A 10529-nucleotide genomic window follows, 5' to 3' on the forward strand; every position below is an offset into this window, starting at 1 on the left:
CGGTTTGGGTGATATTTGGAGACAAGATCGGTGATGTAACTTGGGACAGAGTTATAAATGGCTTTATATGTTATTAATGTTTTGACTTTTATTCGTTGGGCAATGTGAATCCACTGGAGGGATTGGCAGAGGGTTGGAGGACACTGAATGGAAGCCAGTGGAGGGATTGGCAGAGAGGGGTGGAGGACACTGAATGGAGACCAGTGGAGGGATTGGCAGAGAGGGGTGCAGGACACTGAATGTAGGTCGGTGGAGGGATTGGCAGAGAGGGGTGGAGGACACTGAATGGAGAACAGTGGAGGGATTGGCAGAGAGGGGTGGAGGACACTGAATGGAAGCCAGTGGAGGGATTGGCAGAGAGGGGTGGAGGACACTGAATGGAGACCAGTGGAGGGATTGGCAGAAAGGGGTGGAGAATACTCAATGGAGGCCAGTGGAGGGATTGGCAGAGAGGAATGGAGGACACTGAATGGAGGCCAGTGGAGGGATTGGCAGAGAGGGGTGAGGACACTGAATGGAGGCCAGTGGAGGGATTGGCAGAGAGGGGTGGAGGACACTGAATGGAAGCCAGTGGAGGGATTGGCAGAGAGGGGTGGAGGATTGGGAGTGGAATCCAGTGGAGGGATTGGCAGAGAGGGGTGGAGGACACTGAATGAAGGCCTGTGGAGGGATTGGCAGAGAGGGGTGGAGGAAGCTGAATGGAGACCAGTGGAGGGATTAGCAGAGAGTGGTGGCAGATACAGAACGGTTAGTGAGGTGGATGAGTCTGGCAGCATCATTCATGATAGACTGAAGAGGGGATAGCCTGCGATGAGGTAGGCCAATGAGGAGGGAGTTACAATAGTCAAGGTGAGAGACAACAAGAGTAGTTCAGGATCAGGATGTACCAATATTGGTGTAGAAATGAAAAATAAACTTTAGCTTACTAAAAGCAGTGTGTGCCTCAGGTGACCATACAAAGGGCACTCCTTTCTTTGTCAGCTCTGTAATTGGTGCGATTACCTTAGAGATGTTTCTTATGAATTTCCTGTAAGTTGGCAAATCCAACAAATTGTATTTCCTTCACGTTTCCAGGTACAGGACAATCCACCACTGCCTTGATCTTCTCGGGATCCATGCTCACTCCTTCTGAAGAGATAATAAATCCCAAGACCTGGATCTGGGTTTGTTCAAACTCACATTTCTCCAGTTTGAAGTCGGTTCTTCCTTAATCTTTTGAATACAGTGCAGACACGCTTGAGATGGTCCTCCAAGTTATCGGGAAGGATGAGAATATCATCCAGATATACAATAACAAACTGGTCCAACAGATGTCAAAACACATCATTGATGAAGTGCTGAAAAGTCGCGGGAGCGTTGCATAGGCCAAAAGGAATAACTAGGGACTGGAAGTGCCCATATCTGGTTGTAAAGGTGGCTTTCCATTTGTCTCCTTGATGAATGTGTACAAGGTTATATGCCCCCCGTAAGTCAGGTTTTGTAAAGACTTTGGCAGAGCGGAGTCTTTCCAGAATTTCAATGATTAATGGGAGTAACGGTTTTTATAGTGATTTATTCTAGTCCCTGAAATCGATGCATGGACGCAAAGTGCAATCCTTTTTCTCAACAAAGAACAGGGCTGCCCCTGCAGGAGATGTTGAGGGTCTGATAAAGCCCTTCTCAAATTCTCATCAAGCCACTCCCTGAGCACCTTTAATTCAGGTTCTGACAGATTTAGAAGGCGGCTGAATGGTATTTCTGACCCTGGAAGCAGTTCAATGGGACAATCGTAAGGGTGAGGAGGAGGTAATTGATCGTCATTCTTTTTATCATGGATATCTCAGAACTCATAGTATTGTGGAGGCAGGTTGTCATATGACTGGGTACTTACCACATCAACTTGTGATTCCCTGATTGGTAGAAAACTTGTACAACATGGTTCCCTACAATGCTCCTTGCAATGAGGGGACGTAAAATGTACAGTCCGTTCTCCCCAACTGACGGTGGGGTTATGGGTAGAAAATAAAGGAATGCCCAAGATGACAGGAAATTTAGGGGATGTAATCAGCTGAGAGCTGATGGTCTCATAATGGTCAGCCACAAATTAGAGTAACAGGGGAACCGTTTCATGGGAAACACCGGTCCTAAAGGTGAATCATCAACCGTCTCCATATCAATGGGGCAGATTTGTTTCTTGGGAGATTATTGTTGTTGTGGGCAAATTCTATGTCCATAAAGTTCCGCCCGACCCCAGAGTCCAGCATAGCAGAACATGGAATTTCATGGCCCTCGGTGATAAGTTTGATAGGGACAACAAAATGAGACTGCATAGAATCAACTTTTATGTCTTCATAAATCAATGGGGAGATAGACTGGTAATGGAGTTTATTTGTTCAGGCACTATACTTGGAGATTTCAACATCCCTGTCAACATTGACAACCCGGCCACATCCCAACTCCTCCACTTAACCTCCTCCTTTGCACTTACACAGTGCATACAATCCACCACCCACTCCGATGGAAATATCCTGGACCTTGTCTTCTCCAACCGCTGCGCTCCCCACAACCTCAAACACTCCCTTCCCTCTCTCTGACCACAACCTTATCACCTTCTCTATCTCCTTGTCCTCCAACCCCTACCCCTCTAAATGTCACACTACCACCAGCCGTAACCTCTGCAACCTGATCCCTGCCCCCCTCCACTCTGCAGCTGATCAACTCCATGACAGCATCCTCCCCGTCCTGCCTTTTCCTGGCTATGACCGCCTAAAACAACGCACTGTCAACAGCCCTTGACTCACTAGTGCCTTTCAACCACATGAAACATCAGACCCCGACCACTCCAGCCCTGGCAGACTGATCACACCAAAACCCTCAAATGAAACAGTCGTGCCCTGGAGCGACTATGGTGCAAAACCAGATTCCAACAAGCCTACACCCGCTACAAATCTGCCTTCCACACCGACACCTCCTCCCTCCACACCGCCAAGCAAGCCTACTTCCAGACCCTCATCAAGGCCCTCTCCTCCAATCCTTGCCGACTCTTCTCCACCTTCAACTCTCTACTCTCGCCACCCCCACCTCCACCCAGCACCTCACTCACTGCCCTTGAGATTGCCAATCACTTCAAAAACAATATTGACACCATTCGCAAGGACATCACTGCAGCTCACACTCCCCCCATACCTGTCCCCTCTCACACAGCAACCCCCTCATCCCCCCTCTCCCTCAACTCACTCCGCAGAGACTTTGTCGCTGCTCAAACTCCCTCAGCTACCCCCTCATCACCCCTCTCCCATGGCCCCACCACTGCTCTGACCTCCACCCCACCCAACATTCTTCATACTGAAGCCCCCTCAACACTCCGCACCTTTGACCTTCTACCATCGAGGTCTCCAAGGTCTTCTTTGATGCCCACCTCACCACCTGCCCCCTCGACCCTATCCCCTCACAACTCCTACGACCTACCTCCCCCTCCATCCTACGCTCCCTCACCCACATCTTTAATCTCTCCCTCTCCTCCGGCACTTTCCCCTCCCCTCTGAAGCATGCACACATCACCCCCATACTTAAAAAGCCCTCCCTGGACCCCAATGGCCCAAACAACCTCAGACCCATCTCCCTGCTCCCATTCACATCCAAAATCCTCGAGCGCTTAGTCTACACCCGCCTAAGCTCTCACCTCAATGACAACAACCTCCTCGATCCCCTACAGTCCAGGTTCCATCCCCTACACTCCACTGAAACTGCCTTACTCAAACTCTCCAATGACCTGCTAACCGCCAATGCTAATGGCCACTATTCAGTGCTCCTACTCCTTGACCTCTCTGCGGCCTTCGACACAGTCGACCACCCAATCCTCCTCAAAAAACTACACTCCCTTGGCCTCAGAGATTCCGCTCTCTCCTAGCTCTCATCCTACCTGTCACAACGCTCTTTCAGCATTACCTATAATGCTACCACCTCCCCCTCACTGTTGGGGTCCCTCAAGGCTCCGTCCTCGGGCCCCTTCTCTTCTCCATCTACACCTCCTCCCTTGGCCAACTCATACACTCTCACGGCTCCAACTACCACCTCTATGCCGACAACACACAAATCTATCTCTCAACCCCCCACCTCACCCCCTCAGTCTCCGCCCTAATCACACACCTACTGAGCGACATATCAGACTGGATGTCGCTCCACTTCCTTAAACTGAACCTCTCCAAAACCGAGCTCCTAGTCTTCCCCCCAGCCCGGACACCACCCCCCATTGACTTCTCCATCACATCCAACAACGCCACCATCAAACCCGCCCCACAGGCCAGAGTACTGGGTGTCATTCGGGACTCCAACCTATCCTTCCAGCCCCAAGTCCAATCACTAACAAACTCGTGCAGACTCCACCTCCGCAACATCACCAAAATCCGCACGTTCCTAACCCCAGAAACCACTAAACAGCTCATCCACTCCCTCATCATATCACGACTCGACTACTGCAACTCCCTCCTCACTGGTCTGCCTCACCGCTGGCTATCCCCGCTTCAGTCCATCCTAAACACGGCTGCCAGACTCATTCACCTTTCCAACCGCTCCGCCTCCACCACCCCCCTCTGCCAATCCCTCCACTGGCTTCCGATTGCGCAATGGATCAAATTCAAAATCCTAACGCTGACGTACAAAGATGTCCACCATACTGCCCCGTACTACATCACCGACCTGATATCCAAGTACCGCCCAACACGCACACTCCGCTCCTCACAGGACCTCCTTCTCTCTAGTTCCCTGGTCTCCTCCTCCCATGCCCGCCTCCAGGACTTCTCCAGGGTGTCACCCATCCTCTGGAACTTCCTGCCCCAACCCATCAGATTAACACCTACTCTCCTCTCCTTTAGGCGCACCCTGAAAACCCATCTCTTCAGGGAAGCCTACCCCACCCCCTGCTAACTTGCCGACCTCCTCCACTCTTCCTACCACTTCATCCCCCACAGCTATCTCCTCCTGTACCACCATCCCCTCCCTCCTAGATTGTAAGTTCGAAAGAGCCGGGCCCTCGATCCCCTCATGTTTTGCTTTGTATTGGTATTGTTCTGTCACATGTTCTGTCCCCCTTTGAAATGTACAGCGCTGAGCGAACTATTGGCGCTTTATAAATACTGTATAATAATAATATACTATCAATCGCAGCAATTGTTCTTTTAACTTTGTTGTGACAATTAACTGTGTAATGTCCAGAGTCCCCACAATACAGACGGTAGCAGGAGAGATAAGAGCAAGATATTGGATGGAGAAGGCACAAAAATCTGCCAAACAGGAAGTGCAAAGACATGGCTTAAATCAGGAAGTTCATGGGAGGAGCAAAGAGTTCAAGGTTCAGCAGAAAACAAAGCAATGGATAAGCAGAGTGCCGTCCATTATATCAGATAACTCAGTGAGAAGAGTTACTGCCAGACACAGTAGAGGTCCTGGGTTCAAGTCCAGGCTCTGACAGGTGCCTAGGTTTAGCAGAGTCAATGAATTAATATTTATCTGAACCCCAGAACCTCCATAAATCCAGTCTAGATACATAAATTGTGTCTGCAGCACAGAGAAGGAAGATTATCCGAGAGAAATCCAGGAATACAGGACGGGGAACACAGCTCAGGAAAGTGACCAGGGGATTACAGGCTGATATCACCCAGTCCCCGCCCTACTCTGGACCAATCAGTGAGCAGTATGGGTGGAGGAATGGATTTAGTGTTCATGACCCACCTGTGCTGATCTCTGTAGGAGTGTCCTCCTCTATAAATGTCCCCGTTATTCCATCCTCCTCCATAGACTGCTGATCATCCCTCACATACGCCTCTTCTTCTTCTGATTTAACCTCAACTTTTATATACATCAGATCTTCACCCTAAAATAAGAGAAAATATCATCTATAAAATATAAACTAACATGAAAAATACACAAATTGTCTCCACAAGTCCATGTTCTAGATGCTCCATCCCACCAACCTTGTAATAGTGAGGGATGGTGTGACCTTCCTGTGTGGAATCCCAGGAATACAGAGGACGGGGACATCTCTCTGGTGGGTTCCTGGTATTAGGTGGCTCCATCATATCCTTGTGTCCTTCTGAAAACTCCTCCATCACTCCATACTCCTCATCCTCCTCTATACATTCTTCCTTAACAACAATATTATCATCCTCGAGGATTCCACTCTGAAATAAATAAATTATTGTAACAAACAAACCTGTTTATAAAGCAGAACTTCAGTTGTCAATCATCTACCTGATGATGGTGAGGGATGGTGTGACCTTCCTGTGCTGAATCCCAGGAATACAGAGGACGGGGACATCTCTCTGGTGGGTTCCTGTAGCTGGATGACTCCACCATGGTGTCCTGGTACAGATCTTTGTGTTCTTTAGGGATATGTGACTCCTCCATCCCCCCATCCTCATCTTTTATCTCTTCTTTAACTTTAGGATCTCTCAGGTTTCCACTCTGAATATATAATAAAAATGACATCAATGGTAACAATGCAGATAATGTACAGATCCTAATGATACTATCAGTGATTGTTCCTCATCTACCTGATGATGGTGAGGGATGGTGTGACCTTCCTGTGTGGAATCCCAGGAATACAGAGGATGGGGACATCTCTCTGGGGAGTTCCTGGTATTAGGTGGCTCCATCATATCCTTGTGTCCTTCTGAAAACTCCTCCATCACTCCATACTCCTCATCCTCCTCTTTATACTCTTCTTTACCATCAATATTATCATCCCCGAGGATTCCACTCTGAAAGATATAATAAAACATTCATTGTAACAAACATGCTGTGTATAAATCACAACTACCAATAATTTTGGTTAATCTATATGTCCTATGACATCACACTGACCTCACAGCTCCTCCTCCTAATGTCCCTCCATCCAGAGTCAGAGAATTCTATGACAGATAGACTCTGGATGGAGGGACATTTGGATAGGGAGACTTGAGGGATCCTCTATATTAGGCTCCCGTACAAACCAAATCCTAGTTCCTGGAATCCAGGAATCAGGAGAAAGGTCAGGGCAAGCAACAGATGAGCGCATCCAAGAGACCAAGCCGGGGTCACTACACAGAAAATCAATCCAAGGAAACAACAGGCAGGACGAGGAATAGCAAGAAGGAGCTGAGAGACAAATGAGAATATTGCTCAGCCAATGGGAGATGATCTCAGCATGACTTCCATCATGAAGGAGATGAGGGGGAGGGGAGGAAGTCACTGAAGGTGACCATAGATCCATGGAAATTCAGCTGGTTCAGCAGGGATCGCTCACATTTCCATCCATGTGTGGCCACTGCCAGATAAAAGCCACTCCCCCAGCGGCTGCAGCCAATAGCTTCAGTGCTGATCCGTGTATTCTGAGAGCGGAGGAGTCCCCCCATTGTCAGAATACAAGAGTGCAGCGGGGAGGATTCCCCCATCCACCTCCAATGTGTGGATGGGGGAATCACTTCAGTTTTTTATGGTCATCCCGCTGGCTGAACGATAAAACTGAACCATGTAGGCCAGCTTTGGGGGCAAATATATTATCATCAACTCCTCCCCCTGAAGGGGTTAATCTACGTATTACCTCCTCTGCCGCCAGATCCAGGAATGTGGACTCTCTGCTTCCTCCTGACTCACCTCTCCCTAGAACGTCCTGAGTGTACCTGACATCACTTCCTGTCTGTACCTGACATCACTTCCTGTCTGCACCTGAGATCACTTCCTGTCTGTCTTCCATAGAGACTTCCTGTCTGGGTAGAAATGAGATCCCCACCTTGTGGAGCTCAGAGGAACTGCAGCCCCGAGAAGCGTCTGGTAGTGTGACCCCGGCCTTGTGCTGGGTGTGTATGGACTGTAGATCCTTATAGAGGGGTCACCTCCACTCCCACCAAGGGGGGCAGAAATATATGACTGCTCGGGGGAGGGGTTTTGGCCCCTTTGATTTTGCAGTAACATTGATTGCATATTTAGTCCTGTAGAACATCTGGTATATGGATACAAAGCCCCCCAGCTGGGAGTAAAGGGTGGAAATGGCTGGTGACCCCCAGATTTGGGCAATGATGTCATCACTATAAATGGATAAAACCCGCGCTATGTGTAACAACTCCAAACCTACAAAAACCTTCTAGCGGACTGCTGCTGTAACAAAGGGAAGGATTCCCTGTCATCTAGAAGAGCATTATGTGTCACAGCGCTGTCCTATTGTGTGTGCACAGAAATCATCACAAATACACTACAAATATGTGGAGACATTCAGAGATAAAGAGCTCGGGGCTCCAAATCCTATTCTCTGCACATCCACTGCTTCCACTTTACACCCACTTCATTGGTCTTATGGGGTTTATCAATAAATGAAGGAAACTGAACCGTGTGCAAATCCATCCACAACATAAAGTGCTTTGTGCTCAAGATGCTGCTCCCTGCACATCCACTGCTTCCACTTTACACCCACTTCATTCATCTCATCAGATTTGCTGCTATAGGAAATCATTTAAAATGATCATAAAAACAATTCTGCAGCTAATTGGCCACTAGGATTACTTTTACATGAAAGCCGCCCACCAGCTAATAAACCAGCACTAGAATGATGCCTGTAGCTGCAAGCATCCTCCCGGTATAACCACTCCAAGTCCAGCGACGTTCCAGTACATTGCTGGTCCATGTTGGACATATATGTACCAGCAGAGAACACGGACATACGATGAATCGGGTCTGCGGACCAATATGACTGCAATTCATTCTTTTCTGTAATGTCCATGTTGAGGGTTCAGCCCAAAAATGTTTTAATTTCATAAACGGTGATAGAGTTCCATGTGAATTGTGTGACAAGAGCTGAATTTGGGGGGCGGCCATGTATTGTGGTGTATAAATTGCCTTGGCCCACAATTGGTACAAATCTTCTGTGAAGAACAGTGGAGGGGCTGAACACTAGTGCTGGCAGTGACCGGGCCGATCCGGCTAACACGGAGTATTGGGGACACTATACAAAGCCGGCACTAGTATAGTTCTGTTCATGATCAATATATTGATCCGTACAAACACTATACTAGTAATGGCGGTGATCAGCGACCTATAGCGTGAGTGTGACAGTGTGCGGCCAATCTAACGCCAGCTGACCCTGGCTGGGAGGGGCTTACTGACCCTGACACTGTGTGATGTCACTAGTGGCAGGAATACAGAGATCAGTGAAACATTCTATATACTGACACTGTACTAATGGCACTGGCTGGGTGACGGGGCAATCAAAGGGTTAAATGTGCTAATCTAACGTGTGTGTACAATGTAGTGGTACTTTTACTCTGTGCCGTGTTCTCTCTTCTCTCCCTGGACCGACCGGGGGGGCAGTGGGGGGTGCAGGTACATTGACACCGGAAGCGATGCAGATTACGTCACTTTGCCAAGAGCTGCTGCTCGCCCACAAAATGCAGGTAAGTGGTTGGTAAGCAGTTAAAAAAAAAACCTTAAGAAAAATTTAAAACAAAATTCTCAATATGGTATTTAACTTTATTTTTTAATACTTGTATCAGAATAGTAGGATGTTACCATAGTAACCATTGTACTACTGTGGGGGGAGGGGGGTGATCAGGGATTTTGTTTCCACACTTTTCTTTGCAGGAGATATAATGATCATTTCTCCTGCAATGCAAAGCTTGCTGTCAGAACCGAACTCATTCATCAACTGTCATCAGTGAGTTAGATTTTTGACAGCTCAAGATAGTGATCTGTGATTGGCTGGAGCTGGTCACATGGTACAGGGTGCTGTGATTGGCCCCATGTATCATGTGACAGCTGTGGGCCAATCACAGCTCACTAGGAGGAGAAGCAGAGCTGTTATGAATGAGATTGATTCATAACAACAGCTTACATTGGGATCACCTAGAGATCACATGATCACTGGGTCACAATCACTGGGATCTTCATTCCACTGTATCCGCCAGACACAGCAGTCGGGGGAGGGGAGCGCTGTGTGCCGGCTCGGGTGTATGGTGTGCCTCCTGTGTTAGTACAGCCAGAGTGACGTACAAGTACATTGCTTTGCCTGTAGCTGCCGCCTGGCCACAGTACATTGCGGGTGGGAAGCGGGTAATCTAGGACTAAGGATTCCAAGCTCACTCCTTGGGCCATGATATCATCCAGGCAAGAAATGTAAGTTCTGTGTTCCAATTATGAGGTGACAACAGCATAGAGTGCTTTCAGGATAATGGACAAAGGTAGACAAGCATTGCATGCTGTTGTTGTGTGAAGCAAGTCTGTCTCCTTTTTTATTACAGATAATACATTTTGTTTGGCTTTTTCTACATTGTTCCCCGATCCAGACATTCGTGGCCTCCTGGGCTGGATGTGCCGCTGGATCCAGGCCCTGGAGCAAGTCCTGGAGGTGGAACCAGACGAGGACCAGCCCAGCCTTGGAGCCTATTTCAGGCAGCAATTTTAGTTTAGTTACAATTTTTTAGGATGTTTTATAGTTTTCTATTGATTGTTGGTAATAAATGTTCTATTTCTCTTGGACAGTGCCCTGTGTTGTGTCTTCTTCAGCCTTTGCAGGTCGGCAATCT

At 48.1% G+C, this 10529-nt stretch overlaps 1 protein-coding gene across 1 annotated transcript; it reads right to left on the reverse strand.

Moving 5' to 3' along the window:
• Positions 1-1175: 1175 nt before the first annotated feature.
• LOC149461966 (uncharacterized) lies at positions 1176-7632 on the reverse strand. The gene is made up of 5 exons (XM_089677769.1): positions 7559-7632; positions 6531-6737; positions 6229-6441; positions 5952-6158; positions 1176-1298 (listed from the first exon to the last, which is right to left on the reverse strand). Exons 2-5 carry the CDS (start codon positions 6663-6665, stop codon positions 1176-1178), a joined length of 678 nt encoding a protein of 225 aa, XP_089533895.1. The 5' UTR covers positions 6666-6737; positions 7559-7632.
• Between the last annotated feature and the right edge of the window lie 2897 nt (positions 7633-10529).

This window comes from Staurois parvus, unplaced genomic scaffold (genome assembly GCF_062004578.1).
Source record: "Staurois parvus isolate SC_StPar_1 unplaced genomic scaffold, SC_StPar_1.0 ptg000191l, whole genome shotgun sequence".
Taxonomy (NCBI): domain Eukaryota; kingdom Metazoa; phylum Chordata; class Amphibia; order Anura; family Ranidae; genus Staurois; species Staurois parvus.

Coding starts and splice junctions, on each gene's coding strand:
- LOC149461966 (XM_089677769.1), bottom strand. CDS start 6,665: ATGGAGGAGTTTTCAGAAGGACACAAGGATATGATGGAGCCACCTAAT. Junction 6,442..6,530: donor CCATCCCTCACCATCATCAG/GTAGATGAGGAA, acceptor TTATATATTCAG/AGTGGAAACCTGAGAGATCC. Junction 1,299..5,951: donor CCATCCCTCACTATTACAAG/GTTGGTGGGATG, acceptor CTGTTGGACCAG/TTTGTTATTGTATATCTGGA.